The following is a 22,951-nucleotide window of genomic DNA, read 5'->3' as shown; positions in this document are numbered from 1 at the left end:
TATTAAAAATAGTGCAAAATAAATATATAAGATAATTAATTCGCACCGTGTTACTTTTATCATCGAGCACACCGTGTCGAAGTCCATTTGCAGCGTGTTGTCTATATCTCAATAGGCGCTCCTTATGAATCTCTTTCTCTCTATCTACCTCTTTCTCTCTTTCAATAAAAATGAATTATATTATGTAGAGAGATATTTATATATCCGCTATGTTATACTTTGCTATTTTAATATATAGATTTGCTATCTATACTATAGCATAGATTTGAATTATATTAAATGGTGGAGTCAACAGTTAAAATATTTTTGATTACTTTTTTAAATGTAAACTATAATTTTCAATTATAAGCATATAAAAATTAAAGATATTTAATAAGTTAAGTTGTAAAAATGTATCTAAATTATAAATTTTTGACTTTTAATTAAGCGTAAATATAATTTTTAACAGAATGATATATTCAGTGTGATCATAAAGCAAGGGGCGACGCTGTATAATTTGCGTATTCGGCATCACCGATGTTCATTGTACACTTCGCTATTTTAATTTAAAACGACGCGTGTTTCGTGACGCGAACACTCATGGGTTAATCGCGTACGAACGGCCGAACTGTACAGAGAAAATCCCTGGCAAATCCCGAACGAGTGCAACTCGTGCATCGTGCGGCAATCCTCGCGCAAGCTGCAGGTAGCGCGAGGACGATTGTTCGCGCCGTTGCACGTCCCGAAAACGATAACATCTCATGATCTGTCGGACGGATGAACAGAACGTGGGGCGCGCAAATTCCGCATTGCGTCGGGCCGATAATTGAAAATCAGTGTCCCATATATCGATTCGCCGGATTGTCGAATCTCTAAACGTACACGTCCCTTCACCTCTGCTTCGTTATTCGCGAATCCGTCCAACTTTTTGATGAAAATGTTTAATGCGTACGTTTTATTATTTTCGCAATATGTCAAATAGCAAAATTATATATCGTACCATGTCCTGTGACAAAGAGATGGAAAAAAAAAGAAGAAGAGAGAAATTTAAAATAAAATTCTATTGCAGAGATTTTCAAAAATATATATCTGTAATTTTTGTTCATACAATACTATTTATTCGATGTACAGATTGTCATTGAATAATGCTGATATGTCAAATGAAAAACTCATTGTTATAGATTGGAAGAAGTGTCAGACGTATCTATTATTTCAATATAAAAATATAAGCTTGCGCATAAAATTTGTGGTATTTTAAGTATCTTTGGCGAATCTAAAAAAATATTCTAATTGTTATCGATTTATTTTCTTTCGTATATTTCATAGTCTTGTTTAAAATAATCTTTTTTGAAATAATTTTAGGATGTAAAATAATATTATATAATATAACTTACTATATTAATTAAACTAAAAAAGAGATTATATCTCTCATTTCAACACTAAAATCATATTTAAATATTAAATTAAAGAATTTGTGAATCTTTAGGTAGTTAATGCTTAAAGATAAAATTTTATTGTTTAAAAATAATTTAAACATGCAGATATTTAAAAAAATTCTGAAAGATCCACGAGTAATAAAAAATATAGCGACAGTCCGTTCGTGCTAAATTCACCGGTCCGTTTCTGCTCATTTTCGCCGTATGCGTTGTCGAGGAAAGTAATTTTTTGTGTTGTAATCGGTATAATCCTCAGTCAGCTGGCCGAATATGAATACTAAGAGGATTTTCCGGATTTCGTGGATGCAATGTGCGACCGCGAAGGGGACGTCTAACAAATTATGCAACACGCGGTCGGCTGCGTGATAACGAGCGGCTGAAAAATCGGGCTCTCCATGCGCAAGATAAAGCAGACTGCTCGTTCCACGATAAAACGTGTTTCATGATAAAACGGCTATCCCCTCGAATTAACGCGCGGTTGTAGGCTTGAAATTTTGCTTATATGCACCTGTTCGATATTGCCGATGTCGACATAGTTGTCAATTAACTTTTATTTATGAAGAAAAAAACCATGGAAAATATTTTTTTCTTCATAAAAATTAGATATATTTATATGTAAAAATGTACTTTTTCTGTTAATGTCTTATTATAGTTGTACGTCAGAAAAATAGAGAAATACATTAGAAAATAGTGTATTTAAAAGAAGAATGCAATATTATAAAATATAATTTTTTTTTTATATTAAAGCAGAATTTAAGTCTACTTAAAATAATTGTAATTCGCGTTTAAAATTATTTATTATTTACTAATTTGTATAGATATGACAGACTCTCTAATAGAAGACAATTACCTAGTTTTATCATAAATAACCTGTCACTTAAAATTTTGCTGAAACAATCAAAAGTCACGTTGTGGATTGAGGTGCGCTATTTATGACAATATTTTTATTTTGCAAGCACATTACCTAAATAAATTCTAACCCGCGGTGATAATAATGATTAATACACGATTGCTCTTTTCCGATATAGATGAGGGGACGTAAAACGGGTCGAGCAATATTGGCCGTCTTAAACGCGATCCACGAATAGAAAGGGTTAAAGAAAGAAGAGTGAAGTGGGAAGGCAGAGACGAGAAACGAGACGGAACTAACTGCTCGGACGGAAGTTCCAATTGCCGACTGGATCTATATTTAATAAGACGGAGAGTTATACTTTCTGCCGGAGCACGGTCGGTCGCGACGCGCAGTTCGAGCGCGAAAGTTTCGTCGGAATTATCCTTCACTCCGTCGGTCTCCTTCCCGCTATCGCCTGAGATAATTAAATATATCCGCGCACGGAAAATGCTCAAATGGATTTTCTCCTCTGGACGAGGGCCGCGAAAAGGAATTTTCCTGTTCAGAAACAGCGCTGCCGGAGAAAGTTTTCTTTCTCTCGATGTCTCTCTTGCTTTTCTCGTTATATCATTGAAGCCTTCTTTTCGTTTTGTTGATGATCTTGTCATGCTAAAGCGGGTCTCGAGCTATACTAGTCATGACGTTGCAAAGCTTACGGAAGCGTAAAGATGAATCGTAATAATTTCAACAAAATTGCGAACTGCTCATTAAGAACCATAACGATATCCTGATATCCAGAAAAAATTTAAGCTTATTTTTATTTTAAAAAAAGTCTTCAAAAAAAACAAATTGTTAAATTTATCATAATTATATTTTAATGTATTAGTAACAGCTTTTGACATAATTTGGAAATTTTATTATTCGTTTTGTTGCCGCACATTTCAATATTTTGGGGGTTTTTGTGTTATTTTATAGTATAGTATTATAGAAAATATTAGTATTAAAGCGCACACACAAAAATTAACAATATTACTTTTAATAGAAACTAAAATTTTTATTACATTTTATGTAAGTTTTATGATATAGAAAAACGTTTTTACAAGTCGGTAATATATAAAATTTATTTAAATTTTTATTTTACAGATTTTGCAATTCTTAATATAGAAAATTGTATAATAATTTCTGCGGAATCGGTGCAGATTCATACGGAAAATAACTTTTTATTGGTACCGTCGCGGCACATCTGTGCGTTGCGCAGCTGCTTGCAGCGGCATACAATAAATCGAGAAACGTTGCAGCATACGCATATAAGCATATCTATTTCTAGAAAACAATATCGAGGCGCAAATCGCGATTTTATTCTCTTCCGAGGTGTGATACATGACAAGAATCTCGTTTAAAATTGTTGCGTTATAGACCTCTCGAGAGAAGCGCCATTAAGTTCCATTTTTTCTTTATTTCAATTGAGTTAGCCCCGCGCGAACTTCCACTCGACAAAGTTAGTCGCAAACGAAAGACTGTAATTATTATGCCGCATAGCGCGACTCTTGGCTCGCGGCACTGCGACATCGAGGTCCCGAAGGAACCAATTTAATTCGTGAAACCGACAACCTTTAATAGAGAAAAGATTACCCCTGCGTTGTTATCTTTAATACAAGAACACAAATTTAAGAACAAAGCTTTTTTCTGCGTTTTGTCAACATAAATCTTTTTACTATTTTTATAACTTTTGTATGTTTAAAATTTGCTTATAAAGTTATAATACAATTTCCGCTAATTATATAAGAGTTTAAATTATATAAAAGTCTTGTTAAGTAAATAGTATTAATTTTCATTGAAACAATCACACATATATATGATTTCTATGATTATTTATTTTAGCAATTCTTATACACATCTGAGCATAAAAATATATATTTGTGATTAAAAATTGCAATTGTAATATTGAAATATATTTAAAATTTGTGAAACTCTCTCTCTCTCTCTCTCTCTTTAAAACATATGTTATATATAAGATAATTAAACACATAACGATTTTTGTATATATTTGACTAATTGAAGCGTGAAGCTATTGAATTGCAATTGAAATTAAAAATATAAAGCAGTTGAATGAAAAAATCGCTTTGAAGTATAGGACAAAAGGAATTACAAATTGCTGATTTTATAAAATATGAGAAATCGTAAATTTATATAAATACCACGATACCACTATAATAAATCATTATCTAAATTATAGAAATCTGATGATATGTGTATGTATATAAGCGTGTTTGTGCACTTAATCAAGAGATAATAATTTAGAATGTTTAAGTTGCAACTACGCAAGAATATATATAAGAAATTCGCACGAAGTACTATGCTCGATAATAATTAGCTAACAATGCTTTAAAAAAAAAAAAATAATAATTTGTCTTTATAAGTATTTCTGCGCATCAAAATGCTTCGATGAAAACAAAAAGGATGAAAATAACCGAAGCAATTTTAAGCACTGAGAGATTCCACGGCAAGCGGAAAAAATCAGCTGGAAAACGAATAAATTAAAAACGGAATTGTGTTGCACCAACTGGTGAAAATTGAAGTCGACATTTTTCGACCGTCGCTCATTCTTTAATCAATGAATTCCCTATTGGATTTCTCCCCCTCAGAATTTTATTTATGATCACGGCTCGTCAAGTTCAATTATCTGTTTTAAATAATTTAAATAATTTTTTTTGTATTACTCAGAAAAGAATTTTAATAAATTTACAATTTTCTATGTGATTTATAAATAAACAAATAGTTGATATTTAGACATTTTTGAATAATACTTTTTTAAATTAGTGCATATCTCTGTAGATTTATATGTGCACATCTTTAGTTCATTTATATTCAATGATTTGAAATATGATTGATAATATCTTTCTCTCTCTGTCTCCCTCTCTCTCTTTTCTCGTTGTTCTCAAATTAAATCGAATTAAAAAATAACAAGAAAAATTTATATAATATATTTAATATAACGGACATATTCTGAAATATCTACTATTAGAAAAAGGCGTGTGATTTTGAGTATAATATATTAATTTATGTTTTTCATTTTTTTATAATTTTAGAGAGAGAGAAAAAAGCTTTCACAGCCGTTTTTAGAATTCGTAAGGTATCTTGGTTTTTTTAGATTTGGAATAGAGAGTTTTCTGTGGTTTAGTTTTTTTTTTCTTTATAAAATCATCCAATTATGACATATAATTTTAATTTACTCTGTTCCAGATTTAATATCTTTAATATCTTTAATATCTTTCGAAATAATAATACACCAGACACTAAAACTCGTTTGACTCTCATGCGCATTAAACATTTTATTTTCTAGCTTGTATCTTTGTATTGTATATTTATAATAAAGTTTCTTGGATACATCTTGATACAAATGCTAACCTCCATACATGATTCAATAGCGATATATCTAATAATGCCGACATGATGGAAGGGCGCTGAGTACAAAGGTAGTCGCGTAATTTGTAATCACACGCTACGCATTATGATTTACATTGCGATAAACCTGCGTGTGCTTGCCTTGCCTAGAAACATCGTGACGTACTCGAATATCAATATATAATTGTGACTGATGGCGGCCTGATTTTCACAACAGTCCTGCGAATCGACCAGATATACAATATTGTTCGCCTATCTTGATCCTTCGAACACGCGCATGATAAATATCGTCGGATTATTCGGCAGAAATGGTCAACGCGTTTCAGAAAGATGATACAATAGATTATACACAACAGTGGACATATTTTTTATATATTTTTTCTTTAATTGTTTATTTCTCTGTGTAGTAGCAAATATATTTCCTAAGGAAACACTCTTATTTAAGTATACCTAAAGCATATTTATTACATGAATGTGTGTATGAAACAGTTGTATAATACAGTTGGGGCTATATAATAACTAATGTATTGTACTCACACAACTGTACTTATATATTGTACATGACACAAAAGTATGTAATTCTACTCAATTTATTTATTACAAAAGAAAATACTTTTGTACAAATAATTTTTGTACAACTGTCATTTTAAAAAACTTTATAAAACTGTTAAAAAAGCGACGTTAAAAAGATGATTTTCATGATTTTCATGATTGAAAATGCTTTTAGCGGAGGACTTGAGCGCTTCCAGATTACTTTCGCAGAAATTTTTTTATCTTACAGTTCTTTACCATGAATTACCGGATATAGAAGTTCCAATTTTCACACAAACACCTGTATATATTGTTTGTGCTTCATCAACGCATCGTAAAAGTGACGGGAAAAACGAAGAGAGAAAAAGAGAAGCGGGCGGAATAATATTTCCATTTTGCTTTATTATATGCTCTGGTCCAGAAGCCTCCCTCCTTACCGCCGTTTGTTGCCTTCCTTCCGCGGAATAATTATTCTTCGTTGCAGCGCGCAGCTTTTTTTCCCCTCTGAACCTTTTTGTGGCATCTCGGCCGCGGTTTTATAATCGCTCGTTGTTTTAGGCGAATGGAAGTTCTTTCTTTCTCTCTCTCTCTCTCTCCCTCTCTCTTTGTTACTCTCTCTCACGCTCTTTTTCTTTCTTTCTATGTATACCTTCTTTTATTCTCTTCTCTGCCACCCTTCTTTTTCTTCTGCACTTTTTCGCGGAGGCACTTTCTCGCTTAACGACGGCGGGAAGAAAAATAAGTAGTACTACTCATTTTTAATGCAGGACATAAAGCGCTGTGCATCTTGAGAAGAAGCGTGCGCGCGAAATCCACTCGCTAAATTGAATTTTAAAGGAACGTTCGGTTTAAAAACCGATTTGTAACCGAAATAGATGCAGTTTGAAAAAAAATGGTGAGTACAGGTATGTGCGAGCATCCAGGATACAGTTAAGGATGTTGCATGTATTTGCTAGAATTCGTGTTTCTCCAATGAGGATAATTTTTATAGTAAGGTGAAAATTTAGTAGACAAGATTGGATTCTTTTCTTTATTTCACTGATCCAGGAATTGCAGTTTTTGATAATCAGCAATTAAAATTTTATCTTTATTAATTAACAGTCAATATTTAATCTTCCTTAAAACTATAGTGTAATATACTTAAAGCATTATATATACAAAAGGTTCGACATTTTTATGACTATGATGCCGAATAATAAATTTGCATATGTGGAACTGATTTAGAGAATTGCAGTTATTATATGAATTAAATAATGTCCTCATCTTCCAACAACACGAGATACCGGAAGTATGTTGCCTAACGCGACTTCTCATCGTTATACTATTCTAGTTTAACAATCCATTCACCGTTGTTTGTTCCTCTCTCATCACAGTAGTGAATTGCTGCAACGAGATTTTTCGCGATGAGAGAAAAACAGAGGATGAGAGAATATATATAGAGGGATGGAGAAAATGGAATAAAACATATATGGAAGAGAGTGAGAAAGACACGGCAAAAATCGAACACGCGCGTTTTTACGAGTCTCTCACGAAACGGAAGTCGATAAAAGAGGAGTGCACGGTTCCTTCTTCTGCCTGTACTGTAATTAATTACGAAACGTTGGCAATGGAGAAGGGGTGAACGAGCAGAGTGTTGCAGGGAAAAGGACGCTTGGCGGGTACAAGCGACTATAAAAAATTCCGTATATAGGAGGCGCAGTCGCCTCGTGACCGTACTCGAGCGTGCATTGGCTCGGGCACCACATTGTGACAGCAGGATTTTTCCGATCATCCTGTGTGAATAAGGGGGAGAATTTATAGCGGCGGTAGTTAACTGGTATATATATTATATTATATAGCGGCGATATTAATACGTTTGCGAATATAAGCGAGAAAGTAATGTTAATATGGTTGATTAAAGCGACGTTTTTTAATTTATTTAGGCAAACGACAGAATGTCCGAGTATAAAATGACAGAACATTTATACAAACAGATGCACATATATTATGCATGCATATTTTATTGACATTACTGAATCAATTATAATCAAATATTGGAAATTTTAGGGAACAGAATTTCAAAGACGAAAATTTAATTATACGCGCGGAAATATTCCTGCATTTGCGATTTACGGTGCGGTACAGTCGGGGCAATTCCGCGGGAGATGGAAGATTTTGACAATCGTGGGAGCTATTTTGAAAGAGCCCAGGTCACAATGTCGTATTTCTCCTCGCGTTCGGCGCCGAAATAGACGGATTTCTGCAATCGCGAGCGTCGAATGAAGCCTTTGACAACGGCCATTTCTGAAAGTGCTCCTACATCTTTGAGAATTTCGTCCAAAGAGAGAAAGAGAGAGAAAGAGAAATGAAAGAAGAGATTCGTATTTCCGTTACGCTATTGCACGATACATCAAACGCGAAACAAATTTGTGCGCGCACGGAGGGGCACATTGTGATATCATAAGGTATCATAAGCGATGCTCGTGACCCTCTTTTGCTCCGGCAACGGCGCTTTCATTCGTTCATCTCGTAGGATGTAATCCGACTGGCAACGACATTTCCGGTATACAGTAATGCGAAAAGACATCTCCACGGTGGCAACTCAATTCTCGATACTGTGTACTAGGACAATACAGGTATATTCGGAGAAATAGAACGAAATATTATTTGACATTCGATATATTGCTTTGTCATAAATAAGAGGTATCTTTTTTAGAAAAAAGTAATCATCCTTTCATAATATAATTTATTTCAATATTTTATTTATATAATAAAAATTATTATTTATTTATGATTTAATGTATTTAATTTTCTACTATTTTTTAATAATTTTAACTTGAAAAGCATTCTACGCTTCTTGTGTATGTAACGAGAGAGAGAGAGAGAGAGAGAGAGAGAGAGAGAGAGAGAGAGAGAAAGAGAGAAGCATTTATCTTCTAAATATATTTTATTAATTTTACTACACATTAATATATATTTACACACATAATAAAAGTTCCAATGAAAAAACGATCCTATGGTAAAGGATTTGCAATTGCTTATATAAATTGAATTATGTAGAATTATAGGAATCAGGTAAAATAAATCGCGGAAAGATAAGTATCATATCATCTATTGACGAAATCGAAAAGTCACTTTGCACTGTTTTATGCACATGCACGTCTGATCGCGTCGTTTGATTAACTAAAAAGCTTGATTTATGCAGTTTTATCGGTGCATTAACGGCAACGCAATTTGCATTTTATACTCACATGTTCAGCAATTTGCAAATTTGTGGTTGCAAAAAAATTGCATAGTATATAAATGATAAAGTATAACACTCATAATTGATTGCTTTAAACCTTTATACGTTCAAATGAAGAAGCGGGAATTGGAAAATTTTCCGAAATATATGGATAAATATAAGAATTTTAAAGTTTATAAAACTTTTTTCATTTAACAAGAATTCTTTAATTTTACGATCGTATAATTTTTGCAGAAGCTCTGAAATTTGGTCAATATTAAAACAAGCGGCATTTTTTAACTTTATTTTCTCTCATATCTGCAATTTTAAAAAATTCGTTTTAAAAATATTCTATAGAATGTATATCTCACATAAATCGATCAATTTTAAAATTATATACTAATCTAAATTTTTAATTCAAAATTTTTTAATATCTATGTATTTTTCCCAGACATATATTTTAATATAAATAGTTTTTATATTTGTGAAAGCACGTTGAAGCTTTTCACATATCAAGATTCTGTAAAACCATGAATTGTCGATTGCATTCTTTTCCAAAAAATTATAAATTTTGGATACAACTATTTCATTATTTCGTTAACTTTATTATTGTATTAAAACTAACTAGACTTTCCGATGCTTTACAAAAAAATTTTATCCGAAATGCGTTTATCTTTATCAAAAAGAATTCTATTCGGACATCACATTTTATTCGCGTTGATTTACGACGAGTCGGTACAGACGCGTGCGCCCATTTTATTCGCGCCCTTTTATTCTCATTCAAACTATCCGTGCGCGCCTAATGAAATATAATTTGTCGTCGTCGGAGAGTTTCACGTCGGCCGGTTATAAATAACGGAAACGCTTTATCGCGCGGGGGATATTAAATCACTGCGTACTTTCGCATTTCCTCCCTTGCCACGCCGCGGCATCGTCTTTCGAACGGTTTTGTCACGCGATAATTTGCCGTAATAACGACGAATTTCCCGAATTTTTCGGCGCTGGCAAACTGATCTCAATGGAATTCCCCTTTCCTTTTCTTCTTTTCCGGCCGTAATGTCGGGTTTTAATCTTGCCCGTCGCGCTGCGGCGCGAGAAAAATGTTGAAAGCGCATTCTTTATGTGCGCATTGGCTTTTTAATATCACGTCTATCTTGTTTCAGGATTGAACATCAAGGTACCGATGGCTATACTGAATTGCCTCTACGCCCGTCAATTGTGCTACGAAGACTCATCGTGTAGCGCTATTTTGGAGATTATACCGAGAGTCTGTGGTCCGGAATTAGGTAAGTGAGTCAGATTTTCTTTTTATCAGCATAATTTGGAATAATTAGTTAATTATCATTGCGTTAATAATTAATTGTTAATTATACATTTATGCCTCATTTATACCTCGATATTAATCATGCGTGGTTAATCCGGATTTTCAATATTGGGTTAAATCCGAATTAATGATAGCCGTATCAATGGTAATTGAGGTGTTATGTGATATTATCTAACAGTATAGTTGATAGGTCAGAGACATATATAATTTGAATTTCTATATATTGAACTTTAATTCAGATAAAATCAAATTGGATTTCATATCTAAATTTTCTGATTTATATACAGCTTTTATAGATAATGTGCCCTAAAATAATCTTTATACTCAATATTGGAAATCGTAACGAGATAATCAAAAATTGAAGCATAAATCTTATTTGCGTGTGTTTATATTCATATAATGCATGTTGCGTCATTTCATCATTAGCAATAATTTATGTCATACAGATTGATGTAAATTGATGAGCCAAAAAATTTAAGAGGAAAAATAAAAGATGCAATCAAATGCAAGCTAGTTTTGTTTTGGAAAATAGAAACTAATTTACTCTCTGCGCGCCAGTATCGTCTTCTCTCAATTTTTATTTATATATATATATAATCCATTATTTTTATGGTCGAGTAAACACATACATTTCGATATTTGTTAAGAAAATGACGGCACAATCTGTTATTAGAAAATTCGGGCGAGAGTGTTAATAGATCATGCAATATACTTAGAGTCTCGCACAATACATTATTTATGTCTCATTTTGTAATAATCATTGTTTTAAATGGTACATAATTTGTAGAATCTCATCTGATCTGTGTGCAATAAAAGGTGTCCCACGAGCGCGACGGCATCACATTTGAAATTTCGCAACGTGGAGACACCGTACCGCATTTCCATGAAATTTGCATGCGGCTCTCGAAATTTCGAGAAATTTCTTATGGAAACGATGATGACATTATTATCTGAATTTTGATTTCTGTGTGAAAATGTCATAAATCGTCTGAAACCATCTTGCTAGCATTTATTATAGATTAGCGTTAATCAATTGAGATTATGAATTTATACAGATAATTATTCTTATTTATGAATATTTAATGATATTTAATGATATTTCATAATATTTATATAATAGATCTGAATCCTTCTATATACACGCACATACATAATATCTAAATTCTTGCACTCCTAATATATTTCATTAACTTCAAAAATTCTATTTTTAAATTTATCGATACTATCTATAGAATTTACAACGCCATTTTTCCTCGGAATGATTATGAATCATAATGGATGCCTTGAACAGTAGCTTCGTATTGGACATTGATAAATAAAAGACGTATCTCGTTGCACACTGTTCTTGAAACAGAAATAAAAGCTTCGGTAGGTTTCCCGAGCTAAAAGCTTTCCGAAAGCAATGCCATTTGTTTTACTTTCGCTTTGGCGATTACATGATAGATTATTCACGTAACTCGCCGGTATCAGAAAGGAGCGCGAAAGCCGCGGCATAAATCACAATGGACGATGTCTTTGTTTTAAAAAGCCACGTGCGCGCGCTTTTCCCGGCTATGTCGAACGAAATAAAATATATAACGGCATGCATGCGTGTGCCCCTTAACTTTGCTGGAACTGCTTTTTAATGCAACACACGTCATTTTGCATTTTGCACGTCGACGACTGCAAGAGCTCCGGGCGCGTTTCTTGCGAGGCGACAACCGCATTTCGTTTGTGATTAAAAGATAGATGAAGAAAAGTGATAACACAAAACTTTTGAAGTTTTAAAAGATTTAGTAATTTGATTTTATCTAATAATTTTTTTAATCGAAACTGATACCGACTTGTGTTAAAATAATTTCAAATTGTTTTGTTTTTATCAATAAAAACTTGATCTTAAAATTTGCAAGATTTAGTGATACCTTTTAAATCATACTAATTTTGTCGTACTTAGAGGATACTATTTTTTCAATTATAGAAATTCCTCTCTTCCACTTTCTTTTTTTTCTTTTAGCATGTATTATTTTATTAAAATAATTTTGATTATAAATTCCGCGTATATATATATATATATATATATATATATATTTGTGTAGATAAAAAATTAACAATAAATAAGAATAAAATTTTGAAGATTTTTTCTTGATGACATGTATTAAGTTTTCTGTCGCTGACAACGTGACAATTAAATGCGATAGGCACCTGGTATGATGGTGAGATTTATCGGCGTCGCGGATAATTTACAGTTCGCGCTACGATCGTTCGTAACGTGATTTCCATTCGGAGGCGACGAAGGAAAAAGATGCGACTGAGAACGGTGGGGGACAACGAAGATGGGAAGAACGAGGTCGTCGACCGTATTCTCTCGAGTCGACCTCGTTTTCCCTCTCTCGTTACGGTCGCGTCGGGGATGGTGGAGAACTCAACTCTACACTCTTCGATCTCGTCATTGAATCAATCGCTCCCGCAAGGACAATTATTTCGAAAAAAAAAAGCTTAAATAAGTCGACTGCGGAGATTTAAAAATGTTCGACACGGTGCGACTATCGAGAACGCAGTGACAATTATTTCTATATCAAATAATTATTCTTTGTTTTTACTACATGCTAACGAGGAAAATAAAAGGCGAAAAGCGGAAACGCTTATTATTTATCGTCCCTGGAAAGAGTTCTGCTATGAGGAATTCATGCAATTAAACTACATCAACGTGAAATGCGACGAATTACGCTTGCTTTTTTTTGATAATTATATAATATAATTATACGCATGCGTAATTATATTATATGCGTGAATTAATTAAACAGAAATGAATAATTGAATGCTAATTTGGTCAGATATTAATAAATTTCAAAATTTTCAGTACTCTATTCATCATATATGCACGCATTAAAGAATCGAAATAAAATATTTCAAAATATTTTTAAATTATATTATATGTTGTTGAAAAAACAGTAAAATGTTTTATAATTTGTTTGAGTATTTTAAAATACTTTGCTACCTTTTTTTAATATGTATATTTGTCGAAAGGCTTGTCCGTTTTAATTCATGAATTCATGGTTTTATATATAATTTAATAAAAACATTGTCAAACTCATTTCTTCCCTTGAATATAGCGAGTATCTGGTAACTAATAACTGCAAAAACATCAATATCAGGCTTGAAGAATTTAATAATAAATAGATTTTGCAATTGAAATATCAACCAAAAGATAATTTACTGATCATCATGGAATCGGTAATAGATCCGCGCGCGTAATTTGCTATCGGATTATCATATTATTTTGCCTAATAGTAACAGTATTATCGAAAGATTTCTCTCTACCTCGCCCTTGTTGAGATGCTATTTCGCATGAAAGCTCGCTGATATAACGAAGTAAATTCAAAGTTTACTGAGAAATCTATTTGGATCCGTACATAGGACCGAGCTTCTACATATTTAAATTATTATAATTAAACACACACACACACACACTCTCTCTCTCTCTCCCTCTCACTCTCTTTCACTCTCTCTCTCTCTCTCTCTCTCTCTCACTAAATATATATATCTTTGCTAATCAATCCTTTAAGATATTTTAAATGTAATTTTTATGCACATTTATATAATTTAGCAAACTAAAATCTCATTACAATGATCATTCCAAAACATGGATTAGCTCGAGAAGTATGTTGTAATAAATAACATTTTTGACTTTGTAAAATATAGCAAGTTTGATAATAGCCATGTTCTTCTTCTTTTTCGCCTCGCTTTTGTTGATAAATTTTATATCCGGAACTTTATATATCTGTTTCTGGTAATAAATTTAATCTTTACTAAGAGATCTATTGGGTTGAACGTAAAGTTCCATCCGTTTATTACTAAGAGATGAAGACCGAAAAAACGGCACGAACTTTCCGTTTAACCCAATACAATAACTTTGACCTCATTTGAAAGATAATTTAATTCTCTACAACTTTTGTTTCGGTACTTTTTGTTAAAAGACGCATACTTTCCCTGATATTTGTAAAAATGTAAAAAATAACCGTGATTTCAGAGGTTTTTGGGCGCTAACTTTTGAAGGAAGCATTTTTCGACCAATGTTTACGGGAAACTTTTTGTTCGGAATTAAATTATCTTTCATATGAGATCAAAGTGATTGTAGTTTGCTCCATAGGTTTTGAGTTTAGTTAATAACCGATTTCAAATGTACCAAAAAGTGTTTTTTCGGCTATTGACGGTTATTCGAAAACTTATGGAACAAACTATTTAATTTATTTATTTCTATATTTTTAGGTATTTATCAATTTTATTACAGATATTAAAATAAGTTTTATGATTCGCGTTTTAGAAAGGTATATGTTACTCTTATTCTTAAATTGATTTCTTACTACCAAGATTGAAAATTATCGTCTACTTCTCTTTTCATTTTTAGATGTATAATATGAGATAATATTGGATATCACATTACTTTGCACATCATTAATCACTATTAATCATTACTTTATTTTTTTTAAGTTTTTGTTAATTATAAAGTTAAATACGTGCAATAATTCTGAAAAATAAGGGGGGGAGAGAAAAATAAGAGAGAGAGAGAGAGAGAGAGATCGAATTAATTCGACGTATAATTTTTGATATTAATAATATTGCTAATACTGTTGTATATAAATTAAATATAACACATCAATAAACTATAATTAACACAACGAGATAAATATTATAGTCCGTGCAATCAAATTTTCGATTAATCTCACTTATTAATGATGAAAACTATTTATGTACGAATTACAACAAACTATGATATCATGGCTATTTGAATATGCGTGCGAGAGGTCTTCATTGTCTGCATAACATTATATTTTTATTCGCGAAATTATGTTTAGCTTAATATATGTATTTTGCGCTTCTTTTCTTGCCAATATTACACACATCTATAATGAAAGATTATGCATAATGATTAACGCAATACGTAAGTGTTCATGAAATTAATCCTTTATTGTGTTAATTTTCAAAATGACAAAACTCTCTATTTTTTTCTCTATTTTTTTCTCTCTAAAAACTTTTCTTTTTATTTAGAAAAAATCTATTGAAATTGAATTTGATCAAAACTAAAATATCGTCATTTTAAGAAGAAATTATATATTGCATTATAGATCGCATATTGAGAACGTAAAGCATAATCCGATTTCAAATTATATAATATTACAATGTTATTATTATATCGCAGTGGATATGTAAATTAATAGTTTGCATACAAACATAACTATAACAAATAGAACTTCATATTGTTATTAATTGAATAAAATATTTATTATATCATATTTATTACATCAATATGTAAACTTCTAAAACCTTAATAAATAATTTAATAGTTTTTAGTAAAAAGTTTCTCCGAAGATTTGTAATTCACAAACTATTATTAATTCTTAAAAAAGGCATGTTAAATCGATACTCACAAGTATTGTTGCTTCTTTTCCGCGATGCTGATTGGTTATCTTTACATTGCGCTGTACATTACTTCCTATCAATAAAAGGCTATCCTGGCTGAGCCGCGCATTCGACAGTTCAAATATTAAATATATGTGTATAATTTTAATTTATTTAGTTTTGAAAAACGGGTAACTAGAGTTAATATTTAAATAATTTTATAAATATGTGTGTGTATGTGAAAAAATTATTTAACGCTGTTAATGATTAAAACTCCTTCGAATTTGAAAGAACAAGATTAAAACTATAGGAAAATATAATAATTATAATAGAATAGACTATCGCGTTTCGGAACTCACAATCTTTCGTATATTGTATAAAGATGTATTCTAGTATTGCAAGGAGTAGGTTTTTTTGGGGTAGCATCCCACAAGATATAAGAGAAACTTTTAATTTTTTTTAACCAATATTGCAAGAGATATCTCGACTTTTTTATATGACATTTTGCGAAAACCTGACAATATACCTATTGTCGGGCGATCATATGAACGTGAAAAAATTAATTAATGCTGCTAATGATTAAAACTCTTTAAAAAATAAAATATTACGGACAAAACTATAGGAAAATTATAGTAGGATAGACTTCTATTTCTCAGAAATCAATTTTTTCTATGTCGTATCACGTATCAAGATATTTCTAAGTTTCGAAGGGAATATGAAAATATTTTGAAGCCCCTTTTTCTCTATTCTCTCAATTACTGTTTTTTTGCTTCCATTTTATTCAAAAATATTAATATAATAAATATATAATAATTACGGTATCTCTCTTAGTCTGACTCCTCCCCTTCGACCTTTCCGTCATGAATGACTCCACCGGAAACTATTAACGTTTTTGAATGCAGCAATTTGATCGCTTTAAGAGCGATTAAACCCAATTTATCATGAATATATGTTTGACCAAAAATTTTTAGAGAATCTGATTAATAAAAACGATTAATGCGATATTTATGATTAATGATCAACATGCAATTGCAAAGCTTATTAAGTTTTATATAATGCAAACAATTCTGAAAAAAGTACTTCGATTATACTGGCGCATTTTTCGTAGAGTTGCAAAGAAAACATCCGAGAAAAGATAGACGAAGCTTCGATGTAAATCAACGATTAAATCACAAAATAAACCGCGATTTAAAATTTGCGAAAAAAACGTGACGAATAAATAAATTGGTGATTAAAGGTAAATTTTTTCGCAATTCCGGTTTTTTATTTAGAATTCTGGGTAGCATCCCACAAGATATAAAAGAAACTCTTAATATTCGTACGCTCTAATATTGCAAGAGATATCGCGATTTTTTAATCATTTTTGTCTATTATTATTTATAAAAATTAAATGGTGCATTTTATATATAACACATACACATATAATATTCTAATAATATGCCGTAAGCAGGTCTCATTAAGATATTCATTTTTAAAAAGGTGTATTAAATCGATACTCGCAAGTATTGTTACCTCTTTTCTGCGATGCTGATTAGTTATCTCGACACTGCGTTGTGCATTACCTTTTTATATCAATAAAAGCCTGTCATAACCGAGCGACGCATTTGACAGTTCAAATATTAAGTGTGTGTGTAATTTTTATTTAATTTATTTTCAAAAACGAAGAACTAGAATTAATATGTGTAAAAATAATTATACACACATACACACAAAATAAATGGCGCGCACGTAGCGTGCGCTTATAGTGTTCTATTACATATAAAATTTTAATACAAACATTTTTTAAATTTATTTTTACATAATATTCTTACACATATTGCATATTTTTGTACCCTTTTCTTCCTTCTTCTTTTCTATAAAAGTTTTTTCTAATATAAATTTAAGCTAAAATTTTAAATAACGAGCTATTAGAGAAAGTATAGACATCACAAATTTATTTTCCAACAATTCTCTAAGTAAAATGAAATTCTTTCTTTTTTTTTACAATCAATTTTATTTTTCCTAAAATTTTTTTTTCTCTCTCTTTTCTATGTACAATTGCTTTGTAATTTTCCCATTTCGAAGAAAAATACGCCCATCTAGCAACATCGCGGATGGAGCAAATCTCGCGGGAAACGAAGTAAGGACCAGTCCGCAATGCTCATCTTACAAAGTAGCGGGCTGTGAAATAAGGGCTTGCGGATAACGTTACTGAGAGGGTCGGCCCTGCTGCAGTGCGGTTCCATAGAACGATAATAACCTGCGTGAGAACGCGGCGTGTATTTCCGTCTGACTTGTTTCTATCACCTTTCACTGTCGAAATCTCAACTTGAACAAGCCATGCTGAAAACCTCACCGAGATCAATATTTCGATACTATGCGCAAAGGCCCGCATTGTTAACGGCCCGTAAATTGTGAGTCCCGCGAATTTTTGCGGATGCATTAACTCCATCCCCTCGAACCTTACTCTTTTGAAAACTTTCAAAAATCAACTTTTATTTACGCTTTAAAATCTATCAGAATAATTAATATTCAAATTTAATAAACTGTAAAAAGGATATTTTATTAAATAAGTCTGCAAATTTTTCTACCAATTAATTTGATTTGTAAGTTAGCATTATCAAAATTATTTTGTTTCATGCAATTTTTTCTTATCATTTTTCATTCGATTTTTAAATATTATAGATAGATTTAAATATTATAGATTTAATTTATAGTTTTATATGAGTTCTAGAAAAAGTTCTATTTGTTAAAAGCAGAAAACATATAACATATATTTCAATAAATAGTGTTATGCTTTTCGTTTTTTATTATATATCTACTGAAAGATATGCATTGATTATTTGTAAGCCATATTGCGCTAGTTTGTCACGAAAAGCCAGCAGTATTCAAAAATCTAGTTAAAAAATCCGCATGTTTCCTAATAGCCAATAAATGTACAAAAAACAATACCGGGTTTTGGGAACATGTAAAAGAACGGCTTGCTCTAAAAAAACTGGCCCGAAATGACATTGCGCTTTTTCAGCCAATGCGACTTATTTTGCCCGATATGATGAACAGATTGCAATGGTGGTGCATTCTTGATCATACTATAATAGAATTTTGGAATACTCTACAAAAGTTTTAAATTCTAAGCAAAATGGAGAAAAGAATTGGCGGCTAATGTTTCGCAAAAGTTATATACGATGAAGTTCTATTAACTTATTAACGCTATACATAATATGTAACAGTGATACCGCCGATAACAAGGGGATACCAAAACAAAAGAGATTAATTTACACATAAAAAGTATCTTCATATATTATATAAGTACGTTTCTTATTATTAATTATTGCGTAATATTACTGCAATGTTTCTTTCGAAAAAAATTAATAAATCATTAAAGTTAGCTTAATCCGATTCGCTATTATTGATAATAAATCATTAATTTGTGTTAAATTTTACATTATAAACTTATTATATATATATACTCATATATTATATTATATTATATATTTTATATATATTTATATCACGTATTTACATATTTAGTATAATATAATAACAATATATCTTAAAATATTAGTTTGTACATACTTTAATTACTTATTCAAAATTATTTCAAATTTTATTTTAATTTCAATTTAGCTGATAAATCTTGAATAGCTTATAATTTTTAAATCCAACTGTAGGAAATAATAAATCAATATTTTACTTTAATTCTTTATTATTATATAATAACTTGAAAAATTCTGATTTTATATAATATTTCCTAGAGTTTTATATTCCAGACATTTATGGGGATATATAAACTAGACCGCTAATTTTTCCATTGATAAATAGATTACACGTATATCTCTATCGAGTCAAAAAGACTTCTAATTTTTTATAATAACACGTTGGGAAAATTTTTCGCAGCGTATCGCGCGAATAAATCCAAAGAGAACTTTGGGGAATAGACGATGTCTCGGCTTGTATAAGGCAGCGGGATTGTGCAGAAAGGAGCTTTGCCGATAAAATGTGTACACATTGACACTTCTACAGAGTCGGAAATCCCCGGGCCGACTACTATCCATTCCACCGTTTCTGCCAAGGCAGCCGGTTAGCCGCCACGGGCTGTCAAGCGCACAGTTCCGAGCGGTCCAAAGGCGCGTTTGGACCACTCAGGAGATTTTGGTCCGACTCTAAAGTGGAGGTCGTATCGCTCTTCTTGGGCCGCGGGCTCGTCGTTGCAAGTGCCAGCGAGACACACAGCATGCCAGAACCGGGGCTGGAGTCACTGTCACTGACTCGCGGCTAACCGCACACGGCTGATCGCATTTTACCGTGAAATTTTGCCACTTTGAAGATATATTTGCCAACAGATGTACGATTTCCAGGAAAAAGCGATGATACAAAATATTCGTGTGGAAAATCTTTTGCAAAAACTACAAATTTTTCTGTAAAACCTGCAATAGAATATAAATATTAAAATTATTTGTAATTCAAGAAATTTTTATGTAAGACATCGAAATTGCAACTCTCGAAATTTGTGAAATTAATAAAAACATAGATATTTAAAAAATATCACATTAGAAATTTTTGGGATTTTCACAATAGCGAATTTAGAATCGCTAACATCGTCCGGATTTGCATATAAACTGATTTTTTAAAATATACATCTTTTTCTCTATTTAAAATGCGAAAAAATGCATACAATTTCCGTATTTTAATCTACTATATTAAGTCAGCAATTTCAAATTTCAAAATTTTATTATTAATTTTGTAATTAATTATTTAAAAATGTATAAAATTTAATTCATTTGATTAATAAAATTCATGATTAAATCAGCTAATATTTTTTAATATTTTGAGATTTTTGATATTTTTGAGATTTATAATTTAAATATATGCATGTACATTCACATTTTGCTCCTTAAAGCCTTTTTGTTCTGTTTTTTATCTGTTAGTGAGCATTTTATCTTTATTTTTCTTTTTTTTTTAAGTATTCTTAAAAGAATCAAATATAGAGCTTTTTCAGTAAAGATAATTTTATAATAACAAAGTTGAAATATCAATCTATCTAATTTAAGAATTTTGTTAATAACCGTTGTTCATAATCTTTTTAATTTTTTACATTTTTTATTTTGATAATAGATAAAACTAAAATTTAAAAAAGCCTAGCTAAATGAAAATAAAAATATAAAAATAGTTTCTATTTAATTAAATGATTTAACTTAGTTCATTAAATCGTTATTAAGGCGATCTATTAATTCATTGATTAACAATGCTATATAATTTTGTAATTACATCTATTTTTATCTAAAAAGCATCAACCAAATGAAGCATAAAATATTCTCTTTGGTTTACATAAGCTTTATGAAATATCTGTGTATTTCGCTCGTGGCAAACGAAAAGTCCGCCGCCGAACCTGTGCAAACCCTATTTTTCAGCATTAAAATACCAACCAGGATTGCATTAATAAATATACAAGTAAAATGCGACGCACGGCGTCGCTTAATATTTGCTTTTCACTTATTTATAAACGGAACAGAAAGGACGCTTGTTGCATCGTTGCCATGGCCAGCGAGTAGTTATTACAGAATATATTCGACGCAGCGGTAATATTTCAGACCACGAAGGCAATATGGCGGCCTGTATATAAGCGCCAGATCATAAATAAAAGCACTCATATTGCCTCGCATACCGTTGAGAATATCGAAAAAGATTATATTATGAAAAAATGTTTCTTTGATTGCAACAAATAAAATTAATTGTTTCTCTATCTTGAGCCAATAATCAATAACTACATAGAAATCTGTCGGCGTCGATGTTACCTAGGTTGGTTACGCTCGTTTTGCATTATGTATGTGTGAAAAAAAAAAATAAAAATTTATCAGAAACAAAAAACCAAATTTATTTTTTTATTGTTAATTGCAGAACAAAACATATTTAGTATAGTTTTACTTTATTTACGAAAAAAAGAAAGCAGATATTAGAATTTATCAATATTCTGTTTTAATTGCTTGACAATTGCATTTTTAATGAGAATTGATAAAATTTTGTAAATCAATTAAAATTTCTTAAGATATTTTTATGGTTAAATTTTCTCAATTACCGTGCTTTCACGAGACTTGCAAAACTTACATATAAAAGATTTTTCTCTGCGTATTGTTTCGGGCTCATTGCATTATCAATGATCGTGATTGGTTTGCCATCTGTTATCGAACTGATAATCTAATAATAGCTGGAATGTGAGTACCGCCGGAGAGAGAGAGCTCAATTTTATCTTTAATCAGGTCGTCGAACGTGGCGCGAGAAGGTGAGCTCGGCTGTGTATAATAGTATATGCACATTAATTTGCATACAGAACTGAATTATAGCCATAAATAAGTCGCGATGTTATATCTCGATACCGATCGATCGATTTCGGCATAATATATCACTGTTACAAATTGATAAATGTTATAAATTTGAACATCTTGAAAAATCGAAAAGAAAATTATAAAATTGTTTGATTGATCAATTTTAATAACTGTTTCATTACATAGCAATTTGTAATTTGATTAAAGAAATGTTTGCATGCAGCTAAGTAATTTAGATGGATGTTAATTATTAATATATGGGCTGTTCTTTCGGCTGTTTATTTCTATTTTCATATTTATTGAAAAAAATGACGATCACATATATTGAGGTAATTAAAAAAATCGAGATGTGCATGTATGAGTAATACATTGTAGAATTTAATTATCAAAATGAAATATTGAAACAAAGGCCTTATCGGAACTCAGAACAATTTATATTAGTAATATTAATTAGTATAATTATATTGATAATATAAATTCTTATATATATATATCACAAATATTTATATTATAAATATAATTTTACTATTCAGTTACTATTTATTAATTATTTATCTATAT

The 22,951-nt window shown here is 31.1% G+C and overlaps 1 protein-coding gene across 1 annotated transcript in view; it reads left to right on the top strand.

The window, feature by feature from the left end:
• LOC115244692 overlaps nt 1-22,951 on the top strand; it is a 331,478-nt gene that overhangs the window by 141,328 nt on the left and 167,199 nt on the right. The window contains exon 2 of the mRNA XM_029822565.1: nt 10,549-10,671. Within this exon, the coding sequence (XP_029678425.1) occupies nt 10,549-10,671 (123 nt within the window). The remainder of the gene's footprint in view (nt 1-10,548; nt 10,672-22,951) is intronic.

This window comes from Formica exsecta, unplaced genomic scaffold (genome assembly GCF_003651465.1).
Source record: "Formica exsecta isolate Colony F162 unplaced genomic scaffold, ASM365146v1 scaffold83, whole genome shotgun sequence".
Lineage (NCBI taxonomy): Eukaryota > Metazoa > Arthropoda > Insecta > Hymenoptera > Formicidae > Formica > Formica exsecta.
Note: the sequence above shows the minus strand (reverse complement) of the source record. Positions and strands in the feature narration are given on the sequence as shown.